At 48.2% G+C, this 17,601-nt stretch overlaps 1 protein-coding gene across 1 annotated transcript in view; it reads right to left on the bottom strand.

The window, feature by feature from the left end:
• Window positions 1–17,189, bottom strand: part of LDLR (low density lipoprotein receptor) — a 34,264-nt gene extending 17,075 nt beyond the window's left edge. The window contains exons 1-6 of the mRNA XM_035140875.2: window positions 16,935–17,189; window positions 7,368–7,490; window positions 6,007–6,129; window positions 4,018–4,386; window positions 2,598–2,720; window positions 819–941 (exon numbers count right to left, since the gene is read on the bottom strand). Of these exons, the coding sequence (XP_034996766.1) occupies window positions 819–941; window positions 2,598–2,720; window positions 4,018–4,386; window positions 6,007–6,129; window positions 7,368–7,490; window positions 16,935–17,007 (934 nt within the window). The 5' untranslated portion in view covers window positions 17,008–17,189. The remainder of the gene's footprint in view (window positions 1–818; window positions 942–2,597; window positions 2,721–4,017; window positions 4,387–6,006; window positions 6,130–7,367; window positions 7,491–16,934) is intronic.
• Window positions 17,190–17,601: the final 412 nt, after the last annotated feature.

Raw genomic sequence — 17,601 nt, 5'->3', positions numbered from 1 at the left:
ATGATAGGGTGCGGCGATTATCTTGCTTTCAGACTGAGGGAGCCGGCATTTGTCCACAGGCAGCTTTCAGGGTCACGTGGCCAGCATGACTAAACTGCTTCTAGTACAATGGGACACCGTGACGGAAATCAGAGCGCACGGAAACACCATTTACCTTCCTGCCACAGTGGTACCTATTTATCTACTTGCACTGGCGTGCTTTCAAACTGCTAGGTGGGCAGGAGCTGGGACGGAGCAACAGGAGCTCACTCTGTTGCGGGGATTCGAACTGCTGGCGTTCCAATCGGCAAGCCCAAGAGGCTCAGACCGTAGCACCAACCATGTCCCACCTAAAACATATTTGCAGCTGTATATGTTTATGGGATGCAGGTGGCGCTGTGGGTTAAACCACAGAGCATAGGGCTTGCTGATCAGAAGGTCGGCGGTTCGAATCCCTGCAATGGGGTGAGCTCCCGTTGCTCGGTCCCAGCTCCTGCCAACCTAGCAGTTCGAAACCGCGTCAAAGTGCAAGTAGATAAATAGGTACCGCTCCGGGGGGAAGGTAAACAGTGTTTCCGTGTGCTGCTCTGGTTCGCCAGAAGCAGCTTTGTCATGCTGGCCACATGACCTGGAAGCTGTACGCCAGCTCCCTCGGCCAATAACGCGAGATGAGCGCCGCAACCCCAGAGTTGGTCAGGGGTCCCTTTACGTTTACCTTAGCCAAGTCCCAGGTGTACATCACTTTCATAAAAGGAAGGGACCTTAAGGTCCAAGCCAGAGGAGATTCAAGGCAGCCTTCGTACAGCACACCAACAGAGACAATTATTAACAATTCTTACGGCACTCCTTGAGGGGCTCATCCGACCAATCCCTGCAGTCTTTCTTCGCATTGCAGACCTTGTCCATAGTGATACATTCTCCAGAATGGCACTTGAATATGTTTGGTCCTTCACAGGTTGTCACTGTTACAAAAATTAAGAAAGCACGTTTTTAATTCCGTCACTGCATTTCGGACCAATTTCCTTTTCAGTAGCCCTGGGAAAGCTACTGGAGCCAGAGGTAGGGTTGGGGAAAGCTTACAAACACTTGCTTGGGAATAAGCCCCATGGAATTGAGTGAGGCAAGCAAGCAAATACAGTGGTACCTCTACTTACGGATTTAATGCGTTCCGAACGCACATTTGTAAGTCGGAAAAAAAAATGTAAGTCGAATCCCATAGGAATGCATTGGGAGAAAAAATTCATAAGTAGAAGCAACACTATCTAAAAATTCGTAAGTAGAAAAAATCCTATCTGAACCGCATCCAAGATGGCGGACGGAGCTCTATTTGTAAGTAGAAACATTCGTAAGTAGAGTTATTCGTAAGTAGAGGTACAGGGCTTGTGCAGTCAATCCTTCAAAATGCCTTCCCTCTAGGTTGCGGAGCTAGTGTTGGCTTTCGGGCCGTAGCAAAGTCTTCCCTTCTTCACAGATAAGAAATAAGAACCTAATAGTGCAGGCATAGGCAACTTCGGCTCTCCAGATGTTTTGGGACTACAATTCCCATCATCCCCGACCACTGGTCCTGTTAGCTAGGGATCATGGGAGTTGTAGTCCCAAAACATCTGGAGGGCCAAGGTTGCCTACGCCTGTAATAGGGGAAAGCTTTGCGATAAGGGTGGCAGTTCTGAGATCCTACTTTTAAATCCAGTTGTTTTAGAGTGCAATCCTAGCAATATCTACTCAGAAATAAGTCCAATTTAACTCAAGCGGCCTTACTCCCAAGCAAACAGGTTTAGGATTGCAGCAATTCTGGAAGTAAGCTCCATTAAACACACTCTGGCTTGCTTCCACGTAAGCATGCAAAGGGCTGGGGCTGCAAATAGTCTGTCCCGTTTATTTCCATGTTCTGCAACTCAATCCTGTGCTTGTATATTGGGAAGCAAGCTTGAATGGCTAGAATACAGCTGGCCTTCTATATAAACACAGGGCCTGCTGCCTTAGGATCACTGCTGAGACTTACAGGTGGGAAGAAAACAGTCCGACCAAGCCCTAACTGGTTCCTAAGTCCAATAGTTAAAATAGCTTCTAAGGTGAAAAAAGGCACCAAACCAAAAAAAAAAGGGGAGCAGTGTGAGGAGAGAAGCAAGTTCTTCTTCTGCTTGCAAACTCTGCTCAAAATTAACAGCTCGTGAGCTGCACTGCCGTGTAAAATGTTGCATATAAAAATCAATCATCTCTCAAAGATTCTCATAGCAGAAACCTGCTGCTGCTTGCTATTAAATGTCTTCTGGGGGTTATTTTTGTCCCACTAATGCCACGATAACATAAATGGCACCACCCCATTTAAGCAGACAGAAATCCTAAGGAGATTTCTCAACAGTCACTGAGCAAACGAGAGAATATGAGCAGATTAAAGGATCTTTACTTGAACAGGAAGAATTTTTAAACTAAGAGCCAGGTTGATTAAACAGTAAAACATCTTCATTTAAATGGGGGGGGGGAGAGAGAGAGCTTTAGATCTCATTTTAAGGGTGTGGCCTATAATCGTGTCGATGTCGTAGTTGTCACAGCAGCGCTGGCTCAAGCCAGGCTTCAGATCTGCCCTAGGACCACCAAACCTGCTTGGGGTTACGTACCGTTAACACAGCCAACCTCGTCGCTCCTGTCTTTGCAGTCAATCTCGTTGTTACACTGCAGGCTCCCGTGGATGCAGGTACCATCATTGCACTGAAATTCATCTGGGCGACATGTGACTTTAGCTGCGGGGGGGGGGGGTGAAGAGAGGAAGCAAGAGACTTAGAGAGAGCACCACTATGCTGAGATTTTAATCGCCCAACAGCCTAACTTTTCAGTGTAGAGCAGGGGTCAGCAACCTTTTTCAGCCGTGGGCCGGTCCACCGTCCCTCAAACCACGTGGTGGGCCAGACTATTTTTTTTGGGGGGGGAATGAACAAATTCCTATGCCCTACAAATAACCCAGAGATGCATTTTAAATATAATAATAATAATAATAATAATAATAATAATAATAATAATAATAATAATATATTGTTTATACCCTGCCCATCTGGCTGGGTTTCCCCAGCCACTCTGGGCGGCTTCCAACAGAAGAATAAAATAATCAATTAAAGATTAAAAGCCTCCCTAAACAGGGCTGCCTTCAGATGTCTTCTAAAAATCTAGTAGCTGTTTTCCTCTTTGACATCTGATGGGAGGGCGTTCCACATGGAGGGTGCCACTACCAAGAAGGCCCTCTGCCTGGTTCCCTGCAACTTGGCTTCTCGCAGCGAAGGAACCGCCAGAAGGCCCTCGGCGCTGGACCCCAGTGTTTGGGCAGAACGATGGGGGTGGAGACGCTCCTTCAGGTATACTGGACTGAGGCCATTTAGGGCTTTAAAGGTCAGCACCAACACTTTGAATTGTGCTCGGAAACGTACTCATGTAAAGACACACGGTGATTCCCGGACCGACCGCGGGCCGGATTTAGAAGGCGATTGGGCCGCATCTGGCCCACGGGCCTTAGGTTGCCTATCCCTCATGTAGAGTTTAATATGATTCCTCATCACAATAGCTGTCCATGTTGTGAACGGCACCCCAACAGCATGCGAACTGCTGGCCCTAACTGTGGGCAGCAGTGAACAGAAAGCAGTAACACATGTACCTTAACCTCTCATTTAGCCCCTACAACAATTCAAAGTCGTGTCCGACTCTGGGGTTGCGGTGCTCATCTCGCTCTATAGGCCGAGGAAGCCGGCGTTTGTCCACAGACAGCTTCCGGGTCATGTGGCCAGCATGACAAAGCTGCTTCTGGCGAACCAGAGCAGCGCACGGAAACACCGTTTACCTTCCCGCCGGAGCGGTCCCTATTTATCTACTTGCACTTTGATGTACTTTCGAACTGCTAGGTGGGCAGGAGCTGGGACCGAGCAACGGGAGCTCACCCTGTTGCAGGGATTCGAACCGCCGACCTTCTGATCGGCAAGCCCTAGACTCTGTGATTTATCCCACAGCGCCACCTGGGTCCCTTATATGCACACTAGGGTACCCAGAACTTACCACAGTCTGCCTCGTCCGAGTTGTCTGCACAATCAAAACCCCCATCGCACTGCCATTTCTGATGGATGCATTCGCCACTTCCGCAGTGGAACTCCAGCGGAGAGCAAGGATCGTCTTTCTCCATCTTCCCACAATGCTCGGGTGACTCATCCGACCCGTCCTTGCAGTCCGCATCTTTGTCGCAGGCCCAGAGCTTGGGAATGCACTCCGAGCTGTTGCAGTGAAACATTTCGGGGCTGCAGGTCGGACCAGAGCAGTTTTCTTCGTCGCTGCCGTCCTCGCAGTCGCGGTCTTCGTCGCAGACAAAACTCAGGGCAATGCAGTTCCCATCTTTGCACTGGAACTCGCTGTCGGCGCAATGTTTAGGGGCTGCAAGGGCAAAAGACAAGAGCGTCAAGTCACACGTTCTGGGCCTGCAGGCTGGGTCAATGGTTGCAGTAGGAATCCTGCCCTTTTAAAAACAGCGTGATCAATAAACGAATGGCTTTTACCAAGTAACAAATGACTTGTTATTATTTATTGAATTTATATACCGCCCTATACCCAGGGGTATCAGGGTGGTTCACAGAATAAAATCAAGATATAAAACCACAAAATACATAATAAAAAAACCCAATATTTCCCCCCCCCCAAAAAATCCACATTTTAAAAGGGTATAGGATATCAATCAGATCAACCGAAGGCCTGGTTAAAAAGGAACACTTTTGCCTGGTGCCTAAAGGTGTATAATGAAGGTGCCAGGCGAACTTCCCTGGGCAGAGCATTCCACAGACGGGGGGGGCACTGCAGAGAAGCCCCGTTCTCGTGTTGCCACCCTCCAGACCTCTTGAGAAGGCACACGAAGGAGGGCCTCAGAAGATGATCTCAGGGTCCAGGTAGGTTCATATGGAAGGAGGCGGCCCTTGAGGTACTGCAGTCCTGACTTAGGGGCATTGCAGTCTAAACCAATTCATTTAGATCTTTCCCAACTGCCTTTCAGTTAAAATTTCCAAGGCGGTTTAAAGGGAAGGATAGTGGGGGTTGTATACAAGCTGCTGCAGCTATAGGCACTTGAACAGGCACCCTCAACTTTGGCCCTTCATATGTTTTTGGCCTACAACTCCCGTGATCCCTAGCTAGCAGGACCAGCGGTCAGGGATGATGGGAATTGAAGCCTCAAAACATCTGGAGGGCAGAGGTTGAGGAAGCCTGCACTAGAAGACAACAGATTAATCTCAGCTGCTTCCCTTTGATAGTTTTTTCTTAGTCTCGCCCCCCCCTTTAAAAAAAAGTACCCAAAAAGGGAAATCATGGGTTTGGAGGTCTGGCTGCTATATCCGTTTTCCTAGACTACAAAAGGACAGAATAGATGAAGTTCTGTGCTATGGAAGCAACTCTTGAAAAGCAACATGAAAGCTTTAATTGAGCGGCTACAGACAGGCAAAGATATCAGCTCTTTTATTTGCCAATAAAGATTACTGGTCACGCAGAGGCTCTAGGCTGCCAATTCAGTTACAGGCAATAGGCCTTGAGCTCACCCCGTCGTGGGGATTCGAACCACCAGCCTTCCAATTGGCAAGCCCTAGGCTCAGTGGTTTAGACCACAGTGCCACCTGCGTCCCTTTCACATAACATAAATCCCTGCATATTTTACATAAACTAAATCAGGCATCCCCAAACTTCAGCCCTCCAGATGTTTTGGACTACAATTCCCATCTTCCCCGACCACTGGTCCTGTTATCTAGGGATCATGGTGAGTTGTAGGCCAAAACATCTGGAGGGCCGCAGTTTGGGGATGCCTGATGTAGAAGAACTGGTCAATTACTTCAAATTTCACAGTGTTGTTGCAGCATGGGTTTTTACAATGCTAGTCTCCAAACCCGGCCTGAATCCAGACAGAGGAGCAGAATCCAGGAGTTTTGCCCACCATTTTCCGCCCCCATGACCCTGCCCAAGAGTTTGGTTAGAGCAAGCTCCACTACCAACACAGAGCTGCAAACTCCAACTTACGGCAGTTCTCTTCATCGGAGCCATTCTCACAATCAATCTGCGAGTCGCACCGCCACGACATATCAATGCACCGATTGATGCGGCCGCCACAGCTGAACTGGCCTGGCTCACAGGTCACGGACTCTGGAAAAGACGAAGCCTAGCGTTAAAATGCCACCTCGCTCTCGCCAGCGTTGGACTGGGGCTCTGTGCTCGCTCCGGCATGGACGGCACAGAGCCATCAAGCGGTTGTGGGGCACTACAAGGTCCGTTACAGGTCAGCCTCTGCTAGGAAGACAGAAAACCAATAGTGCCAATGTGCAAGTGGAAGGCTACAGGAAGACTGTCTGCTCACCTGTGCCAAAAGTGCAAGGTTCACATAACATGAAACAGAGTCCTCATGCCACATCAGCACACAATTGCCAAATTCTACTTCTACCCCCCATGTATTGTATATATTGTGACTGGGCCAGTGGCAGAAGAGATGTGCCATTTTCTTCCTGTTGCATCCAAACACAGCAAGTGGATACATTTCCCCTATTTCTGGCAGGATTTTTGCACCCTTCCTTTGGGGACTTTAAAACCCCCCACAGGACCCCCATGCATCTCCATTCAACCCTCTAATACTAAACCACCTGGGATTAAAAACAAACTTTGCTGTTGATCAGATTGATTCTGCTTTGCCTTTAGGGTGTGTCCACACAACAGGCAAAGCAATGTATTCCTTTCTACTCCCTTGGCAACCCCCTAGACCTCGTGAATAGCTGTTTCCTAAGGAACCCCTGAAGGGACGCGGGTGGCGCTGTGGATTAAAACCACAGAGCCTAGGGCTTGCCGATCCGAAGGTCGGCGGTTCGAATCCCCGCCACAGGGTGAGCTCCCGTTGCTCTGTCCCTGCTCCTGCCAACCTAGCAGTTCAAAAGCGCGTCAAAGTGCAAGTAGATAAATAGGTACTGCTCCGGCAGGAAGATAAACAGCATTCGAACAGATTCGAACCACCGACCTTTCAATTGCCAAGCCCAAGAGGCTCAGTGTTTTAGACCACAGCACCGTGTTCCCAGTAAGGTAAAGCTAACAGGTCTCTCCCCACACTTGGCTTTCAAAAATTGCTTTTTCACCTGGCAGTTAAGTTAGTCACCCACCCTCAATCCAAGTCTTGGTTTCTTCATCCAGATCCCACGGGGGTGTGGAAGAGATTGTTCAAAGGGTTAAGGAGGCTGGAGCATGATCTACAAGACTAGAACCCCTTAAGTGTTCCAGTACTGGCAGGGTCAAAGAAAACCCAGAGTGTTTTCTTACATGCACAAAGAGGTTTTCCCCCAGCTCCCTCCTACGTAGCATGATTTGGGAGAGAGGGGAGGCGTCAATAAGAGTCAACTTACTGCAGGCATCCAAGGATTCATCAGAGCCGTCCTGGCATTCAGCCTTGCCATCACATATCCATTTGTAAGGGATGCATTCGCCATTCCCACACTGGAACTCCCTCCTCCTACACTTCTCCACACCTGCAAGAGAGAAGCAAGCAAAATAGTCAGCCGCCAGACAGGCCAGTGAAACAATGATCTCATAGGATCTCCCATTGCTGCAATCAAGAGTGTGAATTGCACCAATATAATAGCTTGATAAGAGCCAACGAACTGAAGCACAACGCTGATCAAGTAGAGGCACAGTTTGTGGGTGGCTCCCTGGAACAGACACAGCGTCTCAAATTTCAGTGGCGCCCTCTGCGATGCCAAACCCTGACACACACACCCTGCCTCTCGCCTGCTGTTGTGACCTGGTGTGACCAAACCGGTCATGCCACCCGAGATCTGCCTTTGCCAGGTGGCTAGGAGGTTGTCTGCTCCTGATGGGGTTACTTTCTGTCTAAAGGGGTAGGTATGAAGCTTGGGGTTACTTCTGGATCCTTTTGTGTTGCTTGAGTGTCAGTGGGGCAGAATGCCTTCCACCAGCTGCACCCCTATTTGGACATGGATAGCCTAACTTGAGAGTCCTATGGACTGCAAGATGATCAAACCTATCCATTCTGAAGGAAATCAGCCCCGAGTGCTCACTGGAAGGACAGATCGTGAAGCTGAGGCTCCAATACTTTGGCCACCTCATGAGAAGAGAAGACTCCCTGGAAAAGACCCTGATGTTGGGAAAGATGGAGGGCACAAGGAGAAGGGGACGACAGAGGACGAGATGGTTGGACAGTGTTCTCGAAGCTACGAACATGAGTCTGACCAAACTGCGGGAGGCAGTGGAAGACAGGAGCGCCTGGCATGCTCTGGTCCATGGGGTCACGAAGAGTCGGACACGACTAAACAACAACCACAACAAAGCCTAACTTCTGCCATCTATGCTCTAGGATAGATTACTGCAATACATTATATGTAGGGCTGCCTCTGGAGACAGTTCAGAAGCTTCAGCCAGTGCAGAATTTGGCAGCCACGTTGCTCACTGGGGGGCAAGAGGGTTTGAGCATATTGCACCAATCCTGGCTTGACAGCACTGGCTGCCAATTTGTTTCTAGTGCTGGTTTTGACCTAATATGGCCCAGGACAGCAATACCTCAAGGACCACCTCTCCCCATATCATCAACCCTCCAATCATCAATGGAGGCCCTTCTTCATGTGCCTCCACCACAAGAAGTCTGAAGGATGGCAACCCAAGTGGGCCTTTTCTGCAGTGGCTCCCTGATTGTGAAATGCTCTCCCAAGGGAGGCTCCCCTGCAGCCTTCATCATACACCTTTAGGTGCCAGGTGAAACATTCCTCTTCAACCAGGCTGTGGCCTGATTAACATCTTATACCCTTTTTAAACGTGTTTGTGATTTTTGGCTGAAGGGCAGTACAGTCATATCTTGGTTGCCGAACGCCTTGGAACTCGTACATTTCGAAAAACCGGAAGTGAGTGTTCCGGTTTTCAAACTATTTTCGGAAGCCAAACATCCAGCGCAGCTTCCGATTGGCTGCAGAAACTTCCTGCAGCCAATCAGAAGCTGCACTTTGGTTTCCAAACGTTTTGGAAGTCAAACCAACTTCCGGAACAGATTCTGTTCACCTTCCAAGGTTCAACTGTATACAAATTTAATAAATGGTAACAGCAGCAATAATAACAACGACGATACAACAAGCAATGTTTTCATTGTATTGTGGGATAACCCAACTCTATCCTACAAGAACTCAGACTTGGACTTCTTGGCAACAAGAAGTACACTACTAATATGTAGCTAGAGACAGCAACCACCACTTCCAACTTTAGACATGAGCGCTTAAAGGGGGGGGGGAATTCAGCTCCGGTCACTTCAGATAAAGGGGAAATACCTTAAACACTCAAATAAAGAATGTAAACTCATTCTGCAAGATGAGCCTCTTTAGAAACTTGACAGTTTCCAGAAAGGAGCAGGGAACATAAGCTCTCTCGTGCAGCAGCTAACATCTTAAAGAAGATTTTGCTGATCGTGATGTGAGCTTCAGAGCAGCATATCCGGCAAAACATGCTTCTGTTGTTTCAGAGGCTGTTTTCTAAATACCTACTTACGGCTGCAAGTAGAGTAGACACACCAGCAAAAGAAACAGCTGGTATGGAGAGGCTGTGTAAATTTGCCCTGCCACGTAGAAAGCTTTCAAACGTAACTACCGGTAGCAGGAGCTTCATCAGCTGCTGCCAGGGGTCAGCCTTTTTTACCTAGAAATTGTAAAATTTAACCAGACACTCCAATTTGGGGCCATCCTAACCCAATTATCATAAAACATGAACCTGACCCTGGGCCTCTCAGATCATCCTATTTCACAGGGTTGTTTTTATGCAGGGAATCATCAAAGGGACTAGAATCAAAGTGATGATATCACTGTATCTCACCCGTGGACATCCCTAGAGCCCACCAAAATGACCTTGTATTAAGATACTATCACTAGCATCTAAAGGTGGGGGTGGGAATTATGAACCCCTGAAGATTCCAGTGTTTACTCAGAAATAAACTCCGCTCATCCACAGTTGGCATATTTCCAATTGAAGATGCACATAACCGAAGCCATTGCATAAGTGACCTTCCTTCGCATATCTTTGCATGTGTGTATACTTTGCCTATAAGCAGATTAATTCCTGGTGGGCTTCATGGCCAAAGGTTCTGAACTGTGCCTTTAGCTTACAAAAATGCTCCGTTTCGTTGAAAACCAGCAAGCTACAATCCTTAAAACAGGATGCACGGCTCAGGAAACATGCTTATTTCAAAACGAGGAAAGCTAATTACTGTAAACTGGCCGCTCTCTTTTGAGGCTATTTAAATCCATTTGCTTTGCGCAAGGTTTTCTGCCAGTGTCAGCATCGCAAGTAGGGAGGAAGAGGCGATTCAGTAGAGATATTGGCTGGCCCTCCTCTCTCCACCCACCGCTATTAGCATAAGACATAGAATTGACGGACTGATGGGAGGTCCCAACACTTTTACAGCTTTCAAGGGGTATTTGCACAGGACTCTTGCTTAGCAAACAGCTCTCTCCACCAGCAGAGTTAAAAAGAACAAACAAGGATATCCTCTCTAGCAATCATATAGGGACACACCCAGTTTTATCACTAATCGGGCCTCTCCCATTTTGCACTTTTGCCGGAGACAAAGGATTCTGAAAGCAAGAGAACCATTTTACACATCTGCATTTAAGCCTCAGCTGAAATACAAGGGTAATTTAGGGGTGTTTTTTTTTGGGGGGGGGGTTATTCAAAGCATCTGCATGCTTGATACTTCCCGTTCTTATTAATCCCTGGTACTCAGATACAGACCAATTCTGTGCAACATAAAACAACAACAACTTCCGGCTTGCCTTACATTTGAACGGCATGTGTTGAATGTTTTCTAAATCGTTTTCTGCAAATGTTTGTTTCTTTAATGAGGAGATGTAGGAAAAGAGAAAGAGAGAAAGCCTGAAAGAATTTGCTGCAACTGTTTGTCAGAAATTTCATTAATAGGGGAAATACGTCAGGGCAAGCATAGTTAAACGTCCACACTGATCTAGAAAAAAATAGGGGTGGTTGGCTTTTGCTGCCCAACCCCCCCAAGGGACTCCGAGTCCCATAAGTCCACAATTGGTCAGAGATGAATGGATGGAGGCAAGATGCACCAACAGCAAGAAAGATCTTTATTTTTCTGTTGCAACAGAGCTCCCTCCCCTCCTGGCAAGGAGGCAAGAGAGACCCAGAACCCAGAAGAAACTTCTCTTTTAAGGGTTTTCCGGGAGAAAAAGGGCATCCCCTCTACAAACAGAAATTACATCACACCTAAGGTGAGGTCACTGTGGCTCAGGCAGGCCAAGGGGCGATTTAGCAAGTTTCACAGAGTTCCAGACAGTTTGCACAACACATTAGCATTTGATAAGACAATCGGGGTGCCCAGGTGGGACACCCCTCAATGCAGAGCATCTGGGCAAATAATGACAATTAATACAAAGGAACTTTCTGATTGCTATCTACCTCTGTGTTCTTAGGCAAGGGAGATTAAGGAGGGAGACGAAATATTGAGAGGCATTAGGACAGCCAAGATGGCTTTCGGATTGCTCTCCGCTGTGGGTTAAACCACTGAGCCTAGGGCTTGCTGATCAGAAGGTCAGCGGTTCGAATCCCTGTGACGGGGTGAGCTCCCGTTGCTCGGTCCCAGCTCCTGCCAACCTAGCAGTTCGAAAGCACGTCAAAATGCAAGTAGATAAATAGGAACCGCTACAGCGGGAAGGTAAACGGCATTTCCGTGGGCTGCTCTGGTTTGCCAGAAGCGGCTTTGTCATGCTGGCCACATGACCTGGAAGCTGTACGCTGGCTCCCTCCGCAACCCCAGAGTTGGTCCGATTGGACCTAATGGTCAGGGGTCCCTTTACCTTTTACCTGTACTATTTTAGACATGTGGTTTATATACTTATGCAATTATCTTGTGCAATTATCAACATTTATTCTATATTTGAGACCTTTGAATTCCTATTAGAAACACGCAGCCTCGTCCAAGGAAAGGTGTCAAGAATAGCTAGAAATTGAAATCACATGCCTCTCCCATGCTCCAGGCGCCATCAGTGGCAAAGCCCACCCTCCTTGCTCACCTGCCCCATTAGCACACCCTTTCTATAACTTTTTGGCTGGACCACAGTCAACACCAGCAATGCCTCACAGGTTGAGCAAAGATGGCAGAAGACAGGAAAGATGGAGGGAGGGGAGGTGCGACAGAGAAGGTGCTGGAGGAAATCCGAGAGAGATGATAAAGGGCCAGGTTTTTGTGTTTGTTTTTTAGTACGGCCCATATTTTTTAAAAATAACAATGCAACTAGAAATAGTAAATGGAGGGTGCAGGAGAAGGAAGCTGTTCTAAGAGGAAAATGGTGCAAGGAGCAGGGAGGAAGGGTGAAGGAAAACTAAAAGGGAGAGGCAGAGTCAAAATACACCCAAAAACCAAGGTCTGTGCACATACAGTATATGAAAGATGAGTTCGCCGCCAAGAGGAAATTGTTGTGGGAAAGAATTTAGCAAATTCTAAAGAGATTAGATATGAACAGAAGAATGACATCAGTAACGCCAAGCTGCAGTGCTTATTGCCAGTCACCACCTGTCACCATTTCATGAATGGCTCTGCCTCTGCGCCGCCATTTTGTGATTGGTGGGCCTCGGTAATTTTCTGTCCTCTCACGTGGGGCTTGAGGGTAATAGGTTCCGAGACCCCTGATCTCTAGCAAAGACTGACGTACCAAGGATAATTCAATAATTTTGAACGAGTGGAGTTGGCAGCTATAGTAACAAATGCACTGCTAAATCCAGCCACTGCTCCTTATTCTCAGGGGAAGGAGAGAAATCCTGATAGATTAAGACTTGGCTCTCGGGACCATTGGGGAACTGGATTGGTAAACTCGAGGGAGTTGTAGGAACAACTTAATTTGCACATATTCATGAACGGGGTGAACACTTGAGCAGAGTCTTGTTAACCTCAAACCTAAAACATCTGGGCCTACCCTTGAAACATTACTGTGGAAAACCCAAAATCCACCCAGCCATGTTTTTATTTGCTACCAATTTATTTCCAATTCTGTCACTTCTTAGTCCCCTTACATTTTCAAAGTCTTCTCCTTGCATACAGACTGAGAACTTTCCCTTACACAAATGGATGTGAGGGTGCTTGGTTGCTCTTAAAAACCCACAGACTAAAACTCATGAAATTCATGTGGCCCATACATAGTTGGCTTTTTATGTTCATTCCCCCCCTTTCTTTTTAAAAATCGTACCAGAGTCATGAGCTTCGAGTTGCATTGATCACAAGGTGACAGTAAACTGGAGCAAAAAGAGGTTTCTTTCTGCTGGAAGGTGACCCCAGGCTGTTGTCCAACCACAGCAAGTCACCCAATCAAAGTTTGGAAGTTTTCAGTGGTTAGTGGTGTGTTGGGCTCGGATGAGCTCAAATAGCACCTGATCTTGCCTCAAAGCTGTTGTAAGAATGAGTTCAAGAACGTACAGCATAGGCACATACAGTCCCCCGATTTTAACCATGGGTATTGGAAGAGATTTGAATCCAGGGAAGTACAGTCAGGATTCTAGCCTCCAAGAAGTAGCAATACTACCAATATGTTGCCCTACCCAAAGCGACACAGTGGTACCTAGGTTGCCAAACTCAATCCGTTCCAGAAGTCCGTTTGACTTCCGAAAACGTTCGTAAACCAAGGTGCGGCTTCCGATGGGCTGCAGGAGCTTCCTGCACTCGATCGGAAGCCACAGAAGCAGCGTTGGACGTTCGGGTTCCAAAGAACGCTTGCAAACCAGAACACTCACTTCCAGGTTTGCAGCGTTCGGGAGCCAAAACGTATGAGTACCAAGGCGTTCAACAACCAAGGTACGACTGTACAAGCTGCTAACTAAGAAGTATCGCTCATGACAACAAATAGCTGGACTACGCATCATAAGAGGCCAAACCAACCTCTCTACACATAACATGCAAGCAGCGGGGTAGGATGTTGCAAACAGGAAGGCCGCACCATTTGCAATTGTCTCTACATCACAACGTGGTTTGGGCAGGGCAGATAGATCGGCATGCCTGCTGCTGCTTCACAATTATCCATTTCCTCCATTGATTCTAGGGCCAGCAACATTCCTCGGAGGGTTGAGAGAAGGTTGACCAGGAGCAACTTGCAAACATTGATTGCTGCTCAGGATGAAGGTGGGGAAAGGGAACCTTGTTAGTCCAAAAAACATCTGGGAGGCACCAGACTGGAGAGGACTTAAAGAGAACGATTTCCTCAGAATTCCTATTGTTCGTAAAGAAGAAGCCATGTTCTGGGAGTTGCACCTTAATATTACTGGGATGGCGAAAAGGGGTTTCAAAGCGGAGTTTCACGACAATGTCCAACAACCTCCTTTTGTCAACATGACCGAAGTTCACAGCAAAGTTTTTAAAGCAAATACCCAGGGCGAAGCCAAACTTGGTGCTACTGTCCTTCAGAACTTTGCTCCCAAGGGGGCAGAAACGCCGTCCCACAATAATTAACAGCTGCATGACAGGAGATACACTGCCTTTCACATTAAAAAACTGGTGTGCAACTATCAAAACTTTGCATAATGCTAAGCTTTTGGAATAACAGCAAGGATCTAGGTCACTCCTAATGGGAGTGATGCCATTCATTGCTTCATCAACATATTAATGGTTTGGCAACTTGTATAACCAGTTAAAGTTAAATTTAAGTTGCAATCAAGAACTGGCAAGACACCATAGGTTTGTTAAACCGAACAGATGGAGAAGCTGTCTCTACACATGAAAATTTCTGTATTTGTTGGTTTGTACAGCTACAAGCTAACTGTGTACATAGGATTGTACACTTGTTGAATGTAATGTGTGAACACGCCTTATGAGCCCAGGACTGCCGGATTCTGTCGCCAGTTATAAAAAAAGGAGGAAAACTCGGGAGCTCAGGAGGCCACATGCCTTGCGCTCTCTTCGACACAAAGAAAACTAAAACATTCCCTTCGCTGTCAGCACACAGGGTTAATTTGGGCTGGCAGAGGTGAAATTAGCGGAGGCCGATAGGCTGAAGGGTCCAAACAGAAACAAAACAGTCAAGAGGATCCTTCACATGAAAGGAACTTTAGCCCACGTTTGCCAGAGGTGCCTTCCCATGCCGAGCTGAGAGGGTGTTTCTTTCTCCGACACCCATTGGCGGATTGCAAAGAAGCCGACAAATGGCCCGTTTCGCCCGCAAGCCAATGGGGAAGCAGTGTGTGTGGGGAAGGGGAACGAATGGGCGAGGGCCGGGTAGCTGGTTGGCTGGACTTTGCGCCTCTGAAGAGCAGAGGTGCCTCCCTTCCCAACATGCACCTTCCGATAAACCCCACCCAACACTGACACTCCGCTCCCCTGCCTATCCCTTCTCCCACCCAAGTAGCTGCTACCTACTTCCAAGGAGATAAATGGCACCATTGCATGTCCTGAGATCCATACCCCTTTAATCCAGGTTTCCCCCATTAAATGTCCAGTGAGATTCCTTCCCCCCCCTTTTTTCCAAAGCAAAGCCATGATTAAAAGATGCAAACATGCCAGGAGGTGCCATTCCTGGCTGCCATCAAATCGCCATCGCTTTCCCAGACCTCCTGCCCATTTTCAGAAAGGCACAAGACACTCCCCGCAGCATTTCCAAACCTTCTTGCTTTCCCTGCCTCGGCACCCCCACCTCATTGTTTTACACACACAATCCCCTCCTGGAAAAAAAAGAGTCCCATTTGGAGCCTAGGCTAGCAACCCGAATGCAGAGAGTTCCAGGCCTGTGTCTTTGCTTCTTCTCAAAATCAAGTTTTAACTACTTCGTTCCATGTGCATGCCTGAGCCCTCCTTACGGTGGGGGTGGGGGGAGAAAAAGAATATGAGCTTCCTCGCAGGGGAGATTTGTGTCTTTAAATGAGCAAAAGAAAAGAATGAAAGGATCCTGTTGGATCCTATCAAGAAATCATTTAAGAGCCTCAGCCTACCCCAGGGAAGCCTGCTCATTAACAGAACAGTAAAGGCTGGCAGGTGGATCATCCCAGGGGAGGGAATCTATTCCACCCAGTATTATCATTATTAAATTTACAGTAGCAAAAGGTAGAATACAGTGACACACACATCCTAGGCTAAGGCTGAAGCCGTTCAAGAGATGCTCAGGCTTGGGAGGTTTTGCTCCTGAAGAGGATGGATGGCAGGGAAGGAGCCGCCCTGAGCTTATAGGGCGGGGTAACCAGCAGCAGACCCAGTCCTTCCAGTGGGCCCAGCCTTGAAACAGGTATGGAAGAGAGATCACGCCCAGGTGGGGGGTGGGGTGGGGAGGAAGGGGTCGGGCACCAGCAATCCCTCCCAAGCTCACCCAAGTTCATACCTGCTGAATCAAAAGCAGAGGATGCTGTGGGGTGGGCAGAAAGAGGAAGGGGGGGGGGGGGTTAAAGAAAACTATTTGTAGCCCAAGCATTCAGTTTCCAGCCGACATTGTTTAGGAGCCCGATATCTGGGGAGGGTTGTTACTGTTTAGAACGCCCCAATTTAAAAGAAGCGGACTCAAGGGAGGGCTGAGGGAACCAGAGTCACAAAAAGGCCCACACACCCAGACACTGGAAGATGCAGGTTGAGCCACGGCCTACCTCGCAGGGTTGTGGCGAGAGTAAAATGGGGAGCGGCAGGATGCGCGCCACCTTGAGCTTCTTGGAAGGAAAGGGGGGGGATGCGAATGCAATAAAGTAGATAGGCAACCCACCCTTAACTGGGAAAGGAAGCCTTTTGCTACCTGGTCTTCTTTTAAAGAGCAACGTCCAGCCCTCTCGTTCCTCAAAGAGGAGGTCCCATATATATACACAGTATAACATATACACTTCTGAAGAAGTGTGCATGCACACGAAAGCTCATACCAAAATATAAACTTAGTTGGTCTTTAAGGTGCTACTGAAGGAATTTTTTTATTTAACATATACTGAGATCGGGATAGGGCGCTTACCGTTTCCAGAAACTTGGGCGCAGAGCACGACCGCCAAGGCTAGCAAAGGCGCTTGCAATCCACCGGGACTCATCGTGGCTCCCTTGGGCTGCTGCTGCTGCTGCTGCTTAATTTGCGCGTCCCTTGTCCTCGATCCCACCGGGAGAGTAAGCAGGGAGACCCGCGGTACGCAAATGGGGAGGCTGCCCGGCGATGGGTCCCTACCTACGCGCCGCTTCTTCGCACGTGCGCACACTTGCCCTGCCGAACCAGATTTGTAGCATCCTCTCCGCGCGGCTCCCCCATTCAAGCGGCGCGGGGGAGGAGCTTCCAATGGGGTGATTTTCAAACCTCCCCAATTCAAGCGCGTGGGGGCGGAGTTGCGAACGCACCATGTGACGTCAGTGAGTTAACCCTTCTTTCCCCGATCCTTCTCCCCACCCCGCCCCGCCCCCTTTGGGTGGGGTGGGGATATCCGCCTTGCCTTGCGCCCAGGGTGGGTGTGAACGCGCGCGAGCGTTTCTTTTCCTGGTTTCACCCTATGCGCCTGATTTAGAAAAAAAAAAATAGGGGGGGGGTGGTGGCTTTTGCTGCCCAACTCCCCATGGGACTCTGAGTCCCCCGATGGGTCAGAGATGAAGGGATGGAGGAGGCAGCGAAAGCAAGGCAGATATTTGTTTTTCTGTTG

Source organism: Zootoca vivipara, chromosome 16 (genome assembly GCF_963506605.1).
Source record: "Zootoca vivipara chromosome 16, rZooViv1.1, whole genome shotgun sequence".
NCBI classification, from domain to species: Eukaryota; Metazoa; Chordata; class Lepidosauria; order Squamata; family Lacertidae; genus Zootoca; species Zootoca vivipara.
The sequence above is the reverse complement of the archived record's forward strand: the minus strand, read 5'-3'. Positions and strand labels throughout refer to the sequence as shown.